The 18,154-nt window shown below is 44.3% G+C and overlaps 1 protein-coding gene across 3 annotated transcripts in view; it reads left to right on the plus strand.

Annotated features, from left to right (window-relative positions):
- The first annotated feature begins 1,478 nt into the window (after window positions 1-1,478).
- The window catches only part of klhl12 (kelch-like family member 12), a 54,425-nt gene continuing 37,749 nt past the window's right edge, over window positions 1,479-18,154 (plus strand). Inside the window, exons 1-7 of one of the 3 annotated variants that reach the window (XM_043717058.1) lie at window positions 1,480-2,081; window positions 2,763-2,873; window positions 3,920-4,135; window positions 4,836-5,070; window positions 10,934-11,087; window positions 12,117-12,334; window positions 13,322-13,471. In XM_043717058.1, coding sequence (XP_043572993.1) covers window positions 4,888-5,070; window positions 10,934-11,087; window positions 12,117-12,334; window positions 13,322-13,471 — 705 coding nt within the window. In that variant the 5' untranslated portion in view covers window positions 1,480-2,081; window positions 2,763-2,873; window positions 3,920-4,135; window positions 4,836-4,887. Of the gene's footprint in view, window positions 2,082-2,762; window positions 2,874-3,919; window positions 4,136-4,835; window positions 5,071-10,933; window positions 11,088-12,116; window positions 12,335-13,321; window positions 13,472-18,154 lie in introns of all 3 variants that reach the window. The other 2 variants (XM_043717060.1, XM_043717059.1) reach the window with 2 other exon arrangements.

An 18,154-nucleotide genomic window follows, 5' to 3' on the forward strand; every position in this document is an offset into this window, starting at 1 on the left:
ACCTGCAACAGCCATTCCTGTCTCTGCTCTATCCATGTCTCCAAAATGGCCACAACATCAAAGTCCCAGATACCAACCCATGCTGCAAGTTCACCCACCTTATTCTGGATGCTCCTGGCATTGAAGTGGACACTTTTACGACCTTGAAACCTCACTGCTCTCAACCTCCTGTACACTGGAACTACAATTCAGGTTCCCATCCCCCTGCTGAATTAGTTTCAACCCTCCCGAAGAGCATTATTAAACATACCCCAGGATATGGTACCCCTCTGGTTAAGGTGTAGACCATCCAGTTTGTAGACGTCCCAAAATGAGCCCCAATTATCCAGGTGTCCAAATCCCTCCCTCCTGCACAATCTCTGTAGCCATATGTTCAACTCCTCTCTCTCCCTATTCTTCCCCTCGCTAGCACGTGGCAGGGGGAACAAACCTGAGATAACAACTCTGTTTGTTCTAGGTCTAAGCTTCCACCCTAGCTCCCTGGATTTCTGCCATAAATCCCCATCCCATTTCTTACCCATATCGTTAGTGCCTATGTGGACCATGACTTGGGGCTGCTCCCCCTCCGCCTCAAGGATCCCGAAAACATGATCCGAGACATCATGAACCCTGGAACCTGTGAGGCACACACCAACTGTGAGTCTCTCCCGTTCCCACAGAATCTCCTATCTGTCCCTCTAACTTTGGCGTCCCCAATGACTAATGCTCTCCTCCTCTCCCCCTTTCCCTTCTGAACAACAGGGACACAATGTGCTAAAGACCTGTGACCCATTGCTTACCCTGGTAAGTCGTCCCTCACAACAATATCCAAAACGGTATACTTGTTATTGAGGGGAACGACCACAAAGGATCCCTGCACTGTCTGCCAGTTCCCATTCCATCCCCTGACTGTAACCCTTCTACTTTTTTCTTTTACCTGAGGTGTGACTACTTCCCTGTAACGCCTCTCAATAACCCCCTCCGCCTCCCAAATGATCCAAAGTTCATCCAGCTCCAGTTCCCTAACGCGCTTTTCGAGGAGCTGGACTTGGGTGCACTTAAGAGTCATAGAGATGTACTGCACGGAAATGTTGTAATTGTACCAGCCTCCACCACTTCCTCTGGCAGCCCATTCCACACACGCACCATTCTCTGTGTGAAAACATTGACCCTTAGGTCTCTTTTATATCTTTCCCCTCTCACCCTAAACTTATGCCCTCTTGTTCTGGACGCCCCCACCCTAGGGAAAACACCTTGTCTGTTTACCCTATCCATGCCCCTCATGATTTTAGAAACTTCTCTGAGGTCACCCCTCAGCCTCTCCAGGGAACATAGCACTAGCCGATTCAACCTCTCCCTATTGCTCAAGTCCTCCAACCCTGGCAACATCCTTGTAAATCTTTTCTGAACCATTTAGGGTCGTGGGGGGTGAATAACCGGGAATGGGGTAATCCCCAGGGGGAGGGGTAAAGGGGGGGGCAGGGAGCCACTCAGAGAGGGATCACTGAGGAGGGTCAAGATCACCAGGATCTGGAGGAGGAGGGCGGAGGAGAGACCTCCAGGGATACAGGTGATATCACTGCAGTTGTTGCCAGGAGTTGTACAGATCCAGGATACAGCAGAAAAAAAATGGAGTAAGGGAGGAGGAAAAGATGAGGAATCCAGATAATTGGAAATAAACTGGGAACGGGCTAACATCAACAAAAAGGAAGATTATTGGGGGGTGAGGGTGTAGAAGAACAACAGCAAGGGTCAGTAAACACCCAGCAATGTCTCAGGGAATACCAGGTAAATGGAGCAAGTGCTTTGTGATAGAATTAGATTGGGAAATTTAACTCTAGATTTAAACGTTTTGATGTGGAAAAATTACCTTAGACATTTCCTGAGAGTGGGTTCAAGAAGGTGTGTGCTCTACATTAGTGCTTGATGATAATGAGAGTCTGATCTGACTCCTCTTCAGAACTCCAACAGTACTTTGCTTTTAATTCTTGGTTATAATTAACTTGGCTGTGCCCGAAAAGCTCTTGCTCACATTCATCGGAAAAGCACCCAAGGGGCTTTGAATGTCTTAATGGTAAAAACAAAACTGAGGGATTTAGAAGGTAAGTTCCAGAGTGTGGACCTAATCTTGCTGGAGGCTTTGACACTGCTGACAATTGGGGTGGGGGTGTTTAGTGATAAAGTTAAGGGAAACGATTCAAGAAAATTGCTGTGAAGTTTAAGACCCGCACTAAGATGGTATCTTTAAATCTATCAGTAATGATTGGATTCAGCCTATGGTTACAGATCCATGCTAAATGATTAAATGCTGGCTTTTTTGCACGGTGCTAGGGTAGCCCAGGTGTGTTAACATACCAAAAAATCATGAACAAGACAGCTTAGAAGGTCCATATGCATCCTTCAATGTGAAAGTACTTGAGTGAGGAGGAAACAGTTAACATAAAGAAAATCCCAGCTCCACCAATGAGGTTTGCAGAAGCTATTGAAGCTACTCTGTTGCCAAGTCCATATAAGAATAATGTGGAACTGTTTTCCTGTGACCTTTTTATAGTGAGTATTTCCACAGAGTATGGCTGAATTACTGGAACAGGCTCCTAGGGTTTGCAATTTGCTACTGATAGAAAGAAGTCTCATGCCTAGAGAGAACAACTTGGTTTACTAGGGCCTATAATGCTGTAATATTTTTAATTTGTATGACAGACTCAGGTTGTGTTCACATAGTGGAAGTGCACTCTTTGAGAAGTGAATCGATTTTGTCATATTGATCCTTTTTTTTATTCCAGGTGGTATGACTGGGTATGGCTGAAGGCAACTGAACTGAGAGAAATTCTATGAAATTACCTTTGCCCAGTTCTGGAGGAACGGAAAAGCTTAGGAGTAATTGTATGCTGCTGGTAGGTGGTGGACTTGAGCTCTCCCATGGCTTATCAAATGTGCTAGTAACTCTGGTTTGGCAAACAAATATAAGAATAAGCCGAAATAAAAACAGATAGAACTGTGGATGCTGTAAGAATAAGCCTTTTCTGTGATGTAAGGACAAATAATGTGTCTAATTCCTTTTAATGTTTCTAAAACATTCACAAACCACATTGTCAGGCTGCTTTTGCAATTTACGTTGTTGTCATTGTTTCTCTGCATACACTACAGGGTTAATTATTGCTATTCAGGATCACAAGGAACTACAGATTCCCACTGCATTGTTTTCTGTTGCAACACTACTGTCAGCAGATTTTTAAATTCATGTTATTCAATTTAATCCATCAATACTGATCTAGCGTCAAGTATTCAGACACAAGAAGAGACCTAGGTCTGTTATTTCTTGGACTTGATAAGAGTACAAATATCATAAGACAACTGGGGCAACAAGCTGTAGTCTGTGCTCAGAATTGGAGCAATGTGTTTAATCTATTGTCCTGGTACAAATCTGAAGCAGAATAGAGTCAAGAATTGGCAAATAAATTGTGTTTATGACAGGAAAGTGGTTGTAACAACCCATCAAGGCATTCTGTTTTTAGATTAGATTACATTACAGTGTGGAAACAGGCCCTTCGGCCCAACAAGTCCACACTGACCCGCCGAAGCGAAACCCACCCATACCCCTACATTTACCCCTTCCTAACACTACGGGCAATTTAGCATGGCCAATTCACCTGACCCTGCACATCTTTGGACTGTGGGAGGAAACCGGAGCACCCGGAGGAAACCCACGCAGACACGGGGAGAACGTGCAAACTCCACACAGTCAGTCGCCTGAGGTGGGAATTGAACCCGGGTCTCTGGCGCTGTGAGGCAGCAGTGCTAACCACTGTGCCACCGTGCCGCCCACAAACAGAAGGATTGGTATACACTGCGGTAACTGAAGGTTCTGATGTGGAATGTGCATTTTGGAAACATTTATGTGGAATTGATGCCCTGTGTTTATTTCTGAAATGTTTTTCAGAGCAAGTTGAATCCATGTTCTCCAGACAAGGCCTGAATGCTTTCGTTAGTTAACATTTGGATCGGGCTTCTTTTCATGTAGAGCATGAGATCCTTTACATCTGTTTGAGAGAGGCCTTGGTTTAATATTTCATCTGAAAGATACCATCTCAAGTTAGACTGAATTCCTTGACCACCAGCTTAAATTATTCGGGTTTGAAATCACACCGAGTGGAATGTGAGTATTCTACCACTGAGCCAAGATTAGTACCTTAAGAACTTTAGATAGTGTGGTTGTGAGTGACTGGGAGATCTTTGCCTTGTGGTTGGTTTAGAGTTATGGTGACAATGGACTGAGTTAAGGAGAAAGTTCTGTTGTGTTGTGGCTCACAGACAAACACACACTTGTGTTTGTGTCAGCGACAACAAAATAATGTAAGTCTTAGAATGAAAATGCACTAATCCTAAGATTGAAATAGCCCAAGATATCTTGAGAAATGAGAAATCTGATTTGCAATGCACCAGCTTTTAAGAAGGAGGCTGGTTGCTGTGCGTGGATTAGCAGCACTGTGGGTGGCCAGTGGCATTGAGTGTAGGTATGTGGATTTGGTTAGGATAGTCAGTGAGAACATTTACGAACAGTCAGTGTGATGCACCAGATAAGGAATAGAAAGGCCTTGAGATCAAAACACACAGAAACAAATTGCCTGTTTAGGTTAGCCAACAGGCAAAATCTCAGCAGAGAGCTGAGGAGAAAGATGGGTATGGTGAACAATGTCCATGATTTCTCAGATAGTACTATTGCTTGTCAAATATTTTCTTTAAACAAAAATCTATATTAAACGTATAGCCTTAAATTTTGCGAATAATATACTAAACCTGAGAGCATTCATTTTCCTAGCCTTTTAATAAGTGTTATTGGTCTGATTTTAATCCAGCTGTAGGTAACTATCCCTCTCTTCACTGACTATAAAAGTGGAAAGGCTCAACATGGCTCCTCGGGATATAATGACTAACTCACACGCCAAGTCCATTCTGAACACTATGAACTCTCTGAGGAAGAGTAACACCCTGTGCGATGTCACATTGCGAGTTGATAGCAAGGACTTTCCTGCTCATCGTATTGTGTTGGCTGCTTGCAGTGATTACTTTTGTGCCATGTTCACCAGTGAGGTAAGCTGGCTCTGAATTTGGCCATAAAGGTTGGTAACTCCTTTCTCACAGCAGCACTAACATTCGTCAGTTTACCAATTTTTAAATCAACTGAGAAGATCCAAGATAGTGACAGATGTTTTACTAAGGAGAGGTATTAAGGAACTACGTTGAGGACCTCTGGAGGAGCCTGAGATGGATCATGCATTTAGCACTATTAATTGAAGATTGTCGCAAAAGCTTCAGCCTTTTGCATTGATGTGTCGGGCTCCCCCATCATTGAGGATAAAGGAATGTTTGGAGTATCTCCTTTTCCAATGAATTGTTTATAATTGTCCACCCTCATTCATGGATGTGACAGGGCTGTGGAGCTTAGATCTGTTGGTTGTGAGATTGCTTAGCACTGTCAATCACTTATTTCTTGTGCAGTTTGGTATTTAAGTAGTTGTGTTTGTCACTTCACCAGGTTGACATCTCATTTGTAGGTGTACCTAGTGCTGCTTCTGGTATGCCTTCCTACACTCTTCTTTAAACTAGAGTCAATCGCAGACCTAGTTTAGCAGCTATGACCTTTATCAACTCCGTTGGTTTTGCCGGTGATGTGCTACTCTTGGTAATGAACATTGAAGGCCCCCACTGACAGTACACCTGATGTTTTTGCCATCCTTAGCGATTCTTCCAAATGTTGTTCAAGGTCAAGGTTGGAGGAGGAGGGGTTGAGAGGTCTTGGAGATTGTCATGGGGATGTAGCAGAGTTTGGTTGTGTCCTGAATACTCAGAACCTAGCTGCCTGGTCTGAGAATTAAGATTGACAGTTAACTGGTATGGAGTTATGGCCCAGCCAATCAGCACCCACTTCTTATTTTGTATAAAATGGTGTCTGTTTTTCTTTCAAGTTAGTTTCTTGTATCCTGACAATATATAAAGGTTCAACTTCTAGTCGGCTTTGAGCAATGTTTAAATTCTATAATAACAAGCATTAATTGATAATGGCTTCCCTTGTTACTTTTGAAATAAATCACAATAGAATAATTAAGAAAAACAAGCAAAACATGTAAAATGACAACATTTTCTTTTGCACATTGAAGTCCCAGTGTCTTTTTCTCAGCATGTCCAATGGTTATATCAGAGCGCTGACTGCTCTTATCCACCCATTTCAATTTGGAAATGTACCTGTTTAAACTGCAATATTGATCCTCCATTTTTTTTTACTTGTTTTTGAAAGAGAGGAATGTATAGGCTGCCTATATATATTCTGTGTTCATGCACCTCCCTCCACTTCACCTGACAAAGGAGCAGTGCTCCAAAAGCTTGTGATTTTAAATAAACCTGTTGGGGAATAACCTGGTGTCATGTGACTTCTGACTTTCATCAAAACATTAACCTGGGATTCTGGATTACGAGTCCAGTGACGTTGTCACTACTTTATTAACTCCCATGTACCTTACTCCATATGTTCTTTGACATGCATTGGGGAGAAGTGGTAGCATCTAGTTTTGATCGTCCCAGCCTTTTTCCTATGGTAGTTTTTGTTCTTCACCCACAACACTTCCTTCTCGAGTATCTCATACTGCTGTGACAGCCATGTACCCATTTCCTGTCCACTTTTGCCAAACCACATCTCACTTTACCAAAATTGGCCTTTCCCCAATTTAAAGTTTTTGCTCTTGATGTGACTGTATTCTTTTCCATAAGTACGCTAAATCTAACCATATCCTAATGATTATTACCACATGCTGCTGTCCCACTGGTATCCCTTCCGCATACTCAGATCATCCTCCGAAAGCAAGTCCAGAACTCGCCCTTCTTTTGTTGGGCTGGTTATTTATACAGTTCTGACTATTTCAAGAATTTAATTTGGATTTTTACACTTTACCTTTTATCCCAGTTAATATTTGAGTAGTTGGAATTCTTCAATATTACTGCCCTGTTGTTTCTGCACTTCTCAACCTATTACCTATATATTTGTTCCTCTTTTTCTCTCTGATGTGGAATCTAAAGAAATGTTTGTTTTAAAATTTAATTACATGCCCTATATTATGTGGTTCCTATAATTGATTTTTCCATGGCCCTATATGCATGTTACTTATTATAAAATATAATCTGCACATGACCTTTCTGGCAAATGAGGACTGATCTGTAGCACACTCTACCAGTGTGATTGCCCTTCTATGTGCCTCAGTTCGACTCATAGATGTTCCTTCTACATAGCATACCAATAAATATTTCCTTAACCAATTCTGTCATTCTTCCCCACCACCTCCTTGTTTATTTTTCTACTCATCCTGCCTGAAAACCCTGTAACCAGGAATGAAGAGCTGTCATTCCTGTCTGTTTGTATGCCAGATTTTGCTAATGGCAGCCATACTTTCAAGTGTATATCTGTGCCCTGGGCTCATCTGCCTTATTCAGCAGACTGCTTGTGGTGAAATATATACCACTAATCACTAGACAACTCCTTTGTCTATTTTCCTAACCATTTCACCTTCCACTCATGCTCACTAACTTTGTCTAGATTTGCAATTTTGCTTTCCTCCCTTCTGAATCCATACCCAGATTCCATCCCCTTGCTGAGCTAGTTTAAATGATATCAACAGCACCAGCTGTTCTTTGCCAACATCCTGGAATCGCTCATGCTGAGGAGCTGCCAATCTGATGGACAGGTTGCACCTTCCACAAAATTGGTCTCAGTATTCCAGGTATTTGAAGTCCACCGTTCTGTACTGCCATTCCTGCCACTTGCGCTACTGCCACTGCCATTCCTGAGCTAACCTCTGTTGTGTTCTTGTAGTAGTTTGGAAGATTACAGCTTTTGAGGTGCTATTTTTAAAATTTCTTTTTTCCTGAAATCAACCTGCAAAGCCTCTACCAATGTCATTAGTACATGAGCTTTGGCTGTTCACTTTTCCCTCTGCCTCAAAGTGCTCAGCAGTTGCAGAGATACTTGGCTGCCCTCCTGGTTAGTTAGTTCCCTATCACAATTATTTTTCTGACCCTCTTCCTTCCCACCCCGTACAGCTGGGCCTTCATCTGCACTCCCCAGGGAAACTATCGCCCTCCTCCTTATTCACAAGTTGAGTTCCTGTCAGAAAGTGAACTGCTCACATGAGGCTGCTGTATTACTTGCTTTGTTCTCCTTGACTGCCTGATGGCTGTTCATATCCTCTCTATTAAACTCTCTTAAGCAATAGGATAATCATCTAAATTATGTTATTTACAAAGCTGTGTTGGAGGCACATAGTGATTTCAGCTGCTGCTTGAGCTCTGAAAGCTAGAGACGAGTTCCTGCAGCTGATGCAACTTCCTGTACTTATGGCTGTCCAGGCAGAAGTGTCCTAAGATCTTATAGAATCTTTATCCTGTTCATGTAAGATTGAGTTGCCTTGGGCTGCTAACTAAATCCACCAGAAATAAAACTTAACATTTGAAAGTCACCAACTGTAAACCTATCACTACTTATAGTCCATAGTTCTAAGTTTAATCGGTTACCTTAAATAAGAGAAATGAATGTGTGAGGGTTCCATTTCTGTGAACCCCTTCGAACACTGAAATTCGTCAGTGCAAAGCCCCTTAAAAATACAGGTTAAAAATTGTGCATATGCGAGTTTGCTTGCAGATGTTCAATTTTGTTACTAATTACTTTTTGGCTTAAACAAATTTGTAAGTTGTGAACTCACAGATACAGAGGATTTATTGTAGTAAGGCTTAACATACCTTCATGTTGCCCTGCAACTTTTAAATATTTTCTAATCAACCTGACGTACCTCTGGAACAAGGGGGACTTGAACCTAGACCTCCTGGTTCAGAAGTGGAGACACTATCTGTACACTACAAGAGCCCTTTCAGCCTTGTAAAGTTGTCATTATTAGCTGCTGCCTATTCATTTGAATTGGCCAGATGTTTACAGAGCCTCCTCTTCTGGGCAGTTGTTAAATGGTCCACCAGGGTTCACAACTGGATGCAGCAAGACTGAAGCATTCTGTCTGTTGCATGATGCATCTGCCATTTAGAATTCCTGTGATACTGTGTAGCTTGTGCAGACCTCTGGTCATTCAACCAAAGTTGGTCATTTGGCTTGATTATAATGGCAGCCTGAGAGATATACTGGGTGAGCAGTTGGCTTGAACTGTTGCTGTCCTTGTGTTGTAGGTACACCCACAGTGCTGTTAGAGAGGGCATTCTAGGATTTTGATACAGTGACCCTGAAGGCATAGTGAATCAGGATGACCTGTGACATGGAGAGGCACTTCTTTCAATTGGTATTCTCAGTATTTCTTCCAAGTAATGTTCAACACAGAGGCATACTGATTCATTAGCTGAGGAATGGAGATTAGAATGGCATATTAGAGTCATAGAGTATTAGGGTACAGCACGGATACAGACCCTTCAATCCAACTAGTCCAACCAGATATCCCAACCTAATTAAGTTCCATTTGCCAGCACTTGGCCCATATCCCTCTAAACCCTTCCTATTCATATACCCATCCAGATGTCTTTTAAATGTTGCAATTATACCAGCCTCCATCACTTCCTCTGGCAGCTCATTCCATGCACGTACCACCCTCTGCATAAAAAAGTTGCCCTTTAGGTCCCTTCTATATCTTTCCCTCCCACCCTAAACCTATGCCCTCTAGTTCTGGACTCCCCCACCCCAGGGAAAAGACCTTTGTTATTTATCCTATCCATGCCCCTCATGATTTTGTAAACCTTTGAGGTCACCCCTCAGGCTTTGATACTCCAGGGAGAATAGCCCCAGCCTGTTCAGCCTCTCCCTGTAGCTCAAATCCTCCAACCCTGGCAACATCCTTGTAAATCTTTTCTGAACTCTTTCAAGTTTCATAACATTCTTCCTATAGGAATGAGACCAGAATTTCTTGCAATATTCCAAAAGTGGCCTAACCAACGTTCTGCACCGCCACAACATGACCTCCCAAACCCCGTACTCAATACTCTGACTAATAAAGGAAAGCAAACCAAACACCTCTTCACTATCCTATCTATCTGCAACTCTACTTTCAAGGAGCTATGAACCTGCTCTCCAAGGTTTCTTCAGCAAAATTCCCTAGGACCTTACCATTGAGTGTATAAGTCCTGCTCTGATTTGCTTTCCCAAAATGCAGCACCTCACATTTTATCTAATTTAAACTCTGTAGATCTGAACCAATTTCCCAAGTAATGAAGAATCAGAGTTGACTCTCTCAGAATGAACTCTTATAACGAGCGAACTCCTGGTTGAGAAAGAAAACTTGATTCCTTTTAAAAGAAGTTCTAAATATGAGGATGTGTCCCAATGACTTGATTAATAGTTAGTTTAAATTTAGTGTCTAATTACAGCCCTGTCATTATTTGTTTTAAATACCAGCTGCTAGTAGTGCTGTGAATTTAATCCTTTCTCCTGATGATTTGCTGAATCCATCTCTGTGGATTGTAGTACCCATCTCCTCCGGCAGAGAGTGCTGCTCAAACTGGTACATTTTCAGGTGTCTGCAGGTAAATCACTCAGATTGGCACTTGGTTTACTGTTTGCCTGGAAGGGACTGGGTTCCCTCTTGTGAGTATGACTCCAGCAAGTGACCAGAGATAAATATGTAGTATAGCTATACTAGTATGGGTTATGTGGCACTCGGCTTTACTGCATTGAAGCTCATGACTGTTTAAACATAGCTGCGTCAGATCGTCCCTGAAGGTTGGGGTCAGTGTAAGGTAAGCCTTACTGCATGGTGTGGTGGCAGGAATATATTTTCACAGGGTGGGGAGGAAAGTGTGAGGTGGGCTTTGAATCTGTTCTGATGCCTGATTGAGATCTGAACCTCTAATAAAATTAGAAGACACTTGAATTTATTCCTGTGATGTGATTGGGCTACTGTTTCTTCTTCCCTTGCAGCTTTCAGAGAAAGGTAAACCTGACGTAGATATCCAGGGTCTGACGGCTTCCACTATGGAGATCCTGTTGGATTTTGTATATACTGAAACGGTCCATGTCACAGTGGAAAATGTTCAGGAATTGCTTCCCGCGGCCTGTCTCCTCCAACTGAAAGGTTAGTTCTCTTCTCAGTTTCTCTGTTGTTGGGCAGTCTGGGGCTGAGTGTAACCAACAGCTCATCCTGTAAAACTGTATTGCAATGCTGTGTGACATCAATTACCAGCTCACCTCAGGCCTGTTACACTCTGCAAATAGCAACCTGGTACAGAGGAATCTCAATGATCCGGCATTCGATTACCTGAATTTTGGATTATCCAACAAGATGGCAAGGTCCCGGGGCTTGGTTAAACTGTGTTATCCAGCATTCAATTATCCGAAATCCAATTATCCGAGCAAAATACTCCCCGCCCATGAGGGGTAATCAAGGTGTCTCTGTATATTGCTGCTTTATCAGTTCTACTGTGGAGAGTGAAAAGAGAACCATAACTTGTATTTACACTGCACCTTTGCTGACTGCAGGATGTGCCAAAGACATTTATACCTGATGAAATACTTTTTAAAAATAGCTATTTTCACAAAGTTGGGAAACACAACCAATTTGCATGCAGCATGGATTGTTTACATAGTGATAAGCAGTTTTAGTGAGAGTGGGCCAGTGGGGAAGAAAAAAAACTAAAACTTATGATGCACACTGGTCCAACTCAAAAACTATCGAATTGGAGCTCCAGCACGCCAGTACTTCATTTTCCCCCAAGGACTATTGTTACCATCCCTGGTATTTTCCCTCTGGGGGACAAAGTTTGGCCAAGACCTCAGGAGAATTTCAAATTGTTTGGATTCCTATACATCCACCTGAGAAGATGTATAGAACCTCCGTTTCATTTCTCTTCTGATAGAATGTACCTCCAACTGTGCAACACTCCCTCAGTACTGCATTGGGTTATTGGCTCAAATATTTAGAAATGGGGCTTATATCCATAATGTTCTTCCTTTGACCTAAGAATGCTGGCAGTGAACCAACCTTGGTCTTTGATTTGCTCCAGATGGTATCACTTCCTTGCTGTGGGTGCTGCTACTGAAATAAAATTACAGACTACACAATTGACCGTTTTTGTGTACACACTGTGTGCATACCTTTCACTAGGTGTGAAGCAGGCTTGCTGTGAATTTTTGGAGAGCCAGTTAGACCCATCCAACTGTCTGGGAATCCAGGAATTTGCAGAGACTCACAGCTGTGTGGATCTGATGCAAGCCGCAGAGGTTTTCAGCCAGAAGAACTTTCCAGAAGTTGTCCAACATGAGGAATTCATGCTGCTGAACAAGGGGGAAGTGGAAAAACTCATTCGGTGTGATGAGATTCAGGTAAGGCCTCAACTACAAAGACTGTTTGTTATGTCAGACAGTGTGTGATAACAAAGGAGAGATAGGGTTTGCAATTGAAGACCCAACCTGTTTTCAGGATATTTTGTGACTTGTGTTGCTTGGAGTGTTGATTCAAGATGCTAAATACGAGCCCACAACATATTAAATATGCATTGTGGTTTGGCATCACCTTATACCAGGAGAAAGTGAGGACTACAGATGCTGGAGATCAGAGCTGAAAATGTGTTGCTGGAAAAGCGCAGCAGGTCAGGCAGCATCCAAGGAGCAGGAGAATCGACGTTTCGGGCATGTTTCCTGAAGAAGGGCTCATGCCCGAAACGTTGATTCTCCCGATCACCTTATACCACACTTGCAACTGCTGACCTTTACCACTTGATGCCACTTTAAGTTCTGCTAATTCCTGACAGTACCTACATTCAGTATTGCTATTGCACTTAGAAAGACATTTAACTTTAATCAATGTTCTGTGGGAAAAACTAATCGTGATCCACCAATGAATATGATGAATACTCAAAACTGCTGTTGGCTACAATATGGGTAAAAAGTAAATCCTTCATACAGTATGGAATGTGATAATGTAGCCAAGGAGACGGTTCAGTAAATTTGTGTTGAGGTCTTCGTCAGTTGGAGAATGTGGCTTGATCGTTCACCCAACTATACGCGCACGCGCATGCGCCCACGCACACACCTGCACGCTACAACCCAAACACACTCCCACCTACTCCACATGCTCTTCACCCCACTCCACATGCTTCCCATCCCACCCATGCCCCCCCCCAACCACCCACACTGCCTCACATACCACCCACACCCCTCTGTACCCCTAGACCTGCAGTTATCATCTAATTGGTGTGGGACTCATGACTGTTACCGGAGTTGAATGTTGATATGTGTGGAGCTTCAGTACTAGCACCCTGTTGTATAATGAGTAGCTGTCTGGGTTCTGATGTGCTGCTGCTGTTCCAGGTGGATTCAGAAGAACCAGTGTTTGAAGCAGTATTAAACTGGGTCAAACATTCCAAGAAAGAACGAGAGGAATTCCTACCAGATCTGCTGCAATATGTACGAATGCCATTGCTTACTCCGAGATACATTACAGATGTAATCGATGCTGAGGTATGAGCCCTGTCTAAGTGTACTGCTACCACTTGTTACTCTGATGTTTGTGAGGCAACTGTATGCTTTATTTGGGTTAAAAATATAATTCCACCAATTAAAACCTATCCTTCCCTCATATTTATTCCCATATTCCCATTTGTCCCCTCTATTAATTTGAGTGTGCCTGCTTCTCGTGAATTCAGTGTTCACTGGTGCCTATTTCTCAATTAATTTCTCTGCTGCTCTGCAAATGTATTTGTTTATCGATGCCTACTTTGCAATGAGGCAGTGCCCATTGATATCTGTGTAATGTCTGTGCTCTGATGGATCTGCTTTGTTTTTCCTCTTGTCGTTAGAAGGCATTAATATTTTGTTCTAAGCTAACTTCAATTTATTGCTGTTGCCAGTGAATGTGGGTGGATGTAATGCTCTTGCCCCTTTTTTAGTCTGTTTAAAAACAATATATATCAAAAACAAATGGTTGGATTTCAGCTGCACCTAGTGTGCAGGTAGCATATGGCCCAAGAGAGAACTGGTTAGTATTTGGTGAAGATGTACATTTGGATTCTGCAATTGTTTAAAATTTGTTAATCTCAAGAGGTAGGGTAAATTGACTTTATTTTTAGAATTTTCTAGGTTGTTTAACTTAGAATGTTGCTGCAGTGGAATTGTCACAGCTGCTAATGTGAGCATAACTTTCAGAACAGATTGTTTTTTATTTAGCTTTGTATTCAGAGTATCAAACCAGGACGAAGAAAGCTTCAAGGGTGATTTGTGTAATTGTATTCACAGGTTGATATGGGATATGGGCAAAGTCGGGTTTATGGAGTTAGATCGCTGAATGGTGGAACAGATGGAGAGGCAAAATGTCTAGGTGCCTTTAGCCATATAGCAGCAGCATGACCATCTTACTCATGTGGTTCAAATCCTTGTCATAAATCTATCACCCCTAAGGCAATTATGGACGGGCAATAAAGCTGACCTTGTCGGCAATGCTCACACCTTAAGAGCAATTGGCATCCATTAGTCTTGCGAGATCATGGATCTGTGCCGGGGAAGTCTTGCTTAAACCTTTGTTAGTAAAGCAGTGTCTGTTGTGGCTGTAGAGGCTCACACAGGAGTGGCAGTCTCCACTGCAGTGACTGCACTGGAAGGTGCTGTCCTCCGGTGTTGTCTTGGTGCTGTCTTATCGGCGGGTGTGCTTTTCTTCAGCAGCAATCCTCAGCTTTTCCTCTACTTTTAGACCTCTGTGTAATTCCAGCCTCCAGCGAGAGCGATCACTTGCAATGTCCCCCCACATCTCGACATTCTTGTTCAGTGACTTCATTTCTCTCTATGCAGACATCTTTTGAAGTGAAGATAGGGCCGCCCTTGTGCTCTCTTGCCGGAGGCCAGTCCCCATTCTGACATGGGATGTACGTGGCCCAGCCAGCGAAGATGACATTCTTGGAGCAGGGTGAAGAGGCCGAGTGTCTGGGCACAGGCCAGGACCTTATTGTTGGTGACTCGGTCAGTCCACTTGATGTCCAAGATGTGTCTCGGGCTGCGAAAGTGGAAGGTGTGGAGACGCCGCTCTTGTCTGGAGTAGAGGCTCCAGGTCTCGCTACCGTAACGCAGTGTGCTGAGGACACAGGCCCTGTAGACTGCAACATGGGTCTGTGTAGTCAGCTTTCTATTCTCCTAGATACACTTTGTCAGCCTGACGAATATTGAGGCTCCTCGTCCGATCCATCTGTTGATCTTGGAGTTTAGGGAGAGACTGTCCGTAATGGTGGAACCAAGGTATGTAAACTCGTGGACTACCTCCGGCTAGTAATTGTTGTTGGTAATGGCAGGGGGTTGCTCATTGCCTTGTCCCAACATGTTAGTTGTCTTCAGGCTGATGGTCAAGCTGAAGTCCTGGCAGGCTCTTAAGAAGCTGTCCATGAGGCATTGCAGCTGCTTTTCTGAGTGTGTTGCCCATGCAGCGTTGTCTGCAAACATGTCCCTGATGAGTCCCCCGAAATGAGGCTTTCACCCTCAGCTGGGACAGACTGAACAGCTTCCCGTCTGATCTGGTGGAGGTAGACACCATCAGTTGATGTTCCAAAGGCGTGCTTCAGCAAAGAAGATACTGAACAAGGTGGAGGCAAGCGCACAGCCCTGTTTCACACCACTGCGAATGTTGAAGAAGAATGAGAAACTGAACGACATCCTTCATGTCTGTGTGGAATGACTGAATTATCCTGAGCAGCCTCGGGGGACAACCAATCCCAGTGAGGAATTTTAACATGCTGCCTCTGCTCACAAGGTCGAAGGCCTTCGTGAGGTCAACAAAGACGCTGTGTCGAACGGTGATCATGTACATTGTGGAGCGTTCTGACCTGAAATCGCACTGAGACTCAGGATATATCCTTTCAGCGATTTTCTGCAGTCTGTTCAGGACCACGTGGGTGAAGACCTTCCCAACAATGCTCAACACAGAGATTCCCCTATAATTGTTACAGTCGCTTCTGTCTCCTTTGTTCTTATATAGGGTGACAATGTTGCAGGCTCTCATGTCTTGCTCCCTCTCTCCAGCACCAGCGCAGTAGTTTGTGCAGGTAGTTAGCAGGGCGCCCTTTGCACGCTTGATGCCATCCAATCCTGGTGTCTTCCCAATGGGCAGGCTGTCAATTGCTTTACTCAGCTCTTCCGCAGTCGGCAATGCATCCAGTTCCTCCATGACAGGCAGGCATTCCACTGCGTCGAGCACGTTATCCGAGATGCTGTTTTCTCTGGAGTAGATTTAGGAGTAATGCCCCACCCATCTCTCCATCTGCTTGCTTTGATTTTGATGATCTCACCTGTTATGGTTTTCAGTGGGACTGTCTTGCTTTCGGTTGGACCGATGGTCGTCTTGATTCCCTTGTACACTCCACAGATGTTGCCCATGTTAAATGATGACTGAATGCTTTTGCATAGTTGTAGCCAGTCATCATTTGCACAAGGCTGTTTTTCTGGGCCTTGCCTCTTGCTGTTCTTAGCGCTTGCAGTGTTTTCTGGGTGGGGCTGTGTTTGTGCTCTAGTAGTGCAACACGCTTTGCCTTGATGGCTATAGTGACCTTACTTGAGCTCATTTCAAATCAGTCCTGTGTCTTTCACTGTTTCTTCCCAAGGGCCTTGAATGCAGTGCTGTGGATAGTGTCCCTGAGAGACTTCCATCTCTGCTGAGCATCTCCTTCTGGACGGTCTGCAAGGAGCACATCTTCCAGAGACTTGATGAACTCTCCCAGTTTGTCTGGGTGTTGGGTCTTACTGGCATCGATGCGCTGCTTGCGTTGAGACTTGGCATAGAGCATCTACTTTGGCTAAAGTCTGATCTTGCAGCAAACCAGAGAGTGAGTCATGACCTCGTTTCTCAGGTGGCGGTGTCTGGTATTAGTGTTTGGTGCAGGGCCGTTGCCAGGACACTTTGCGCTGAGCTTTGGTCTGGGAGTAGATGTTGGTGACACACAGTTCATGCAACGTGCAAGGCTCGAGCAGTCGTTGGCCATTGTCATTCATACTGCCAATCCCATACTGCCCCAGGCAGCATGGTCAGGATTTGTTGTCGGCACCCACTCTGGCGTTGAGGTCACCGAGTAGCAACAACTGTTCCTGACATGGGATCCTCTGCATTATCATTGAGAACTGGTCGTAGAACTTGTCCTTTGCGTCTTGTGTAGGGGGTTGGGGCACAGATGCTGACAAGGTTGACAGTCCTATCGGTTGTGTGGAGTCGAAGTGAGAAAATCTGCTCCGTCCAGTTCTTGCTAGGCTCCACTATCTTCTGCTGCGCGTCAGTCTCAGTCTCAGCACAGCTGACACCATGCTTTCTCGGCTCTTCGGAGCCCTTCCCCTGCCAGAAGAAGGTATAGTCTCTCTCACATAGGCTTCCTGATTCTGCGAGGCATGTCCCCCTTGGAGCATTGCGATGTCCACTTGAAGTATTAGCAGTTCATTGTTAATCACTGCTGTCTTGCGTGTGTTGCTGATCTCTCGAAGGTCATCTGATATACCTGTGGTCATGGTCGGTATATTCCAGCATCCTAGTCTGAGTGCTGGCTTCTTTCTTTGTGTTCCTGTCATGTTTGGTGCAGTGTTTACAGGCTGCAGTTCAGGCTATTTGTATCCTAAGCCCCACGTACCCAGTGATTGTGGCGGGTCAGCACCTAGTTGGCTGGGGGCTGCCCAGCTTGAGGCGGGTAGTAGCTGTCCAGTGAGGAACGATGGCCTGTCCCTCTGTCGAAAGCAACCCCCGGCGCCTTGCTCTACACCAGTCAAGTGCAGGCTTTTAACCAGTAGTGTGATACTTTCCCTGTTGTGCCGTTGCGGTTAGGCGATGTTGGAGTATCCTCTCCAGGGCACAGGCCTGGGCAAGGTTATATGGAAGACCATCAGTTGCCCAGGCAGCAGGTCTTCCCCCACCCCCCCACATGCCACCAATGTTGTCCAAGGGAAAGGCAAGGGCCGATACTGCTTGGCACCAGTTGCAGGAGTTAGCAGATCGAGGTTGAAGAAAACGCCTGACTGCCTGAGGGATTCCAGCTCTGGATTTATTCTCTGTTTCCTCCTGAAGCCTTTCCCACGAGTGGGTATGGCCGTAAGGCAGCGGAGGTTTGAAATCAGAGTTCCTCTATCTCCCCCCAGTAAAAACACATCCCTCCCTCCCTCGCCCTCCCCCCAGTAAAAACACATCCC

This window comes from Chiloscyllium plagiosum, chromosome 26 (genome assembly GCF_004010195.1).
Source record: "Chiloscyllium plagiosum isolate BGI_BamShark_2017 chromosome 26, ASM401019v2, whole genome shotgun sequence".
In the NCBI taxonomy this organism is placed as follows: domain Eukaryota; kingdom Metazoa; phylum Chordata; class Chondrichthyes; order Orectolobiformes; family Hemiscylliidae; genus Chiloscyllium; species Chiloscyllium plagiosum.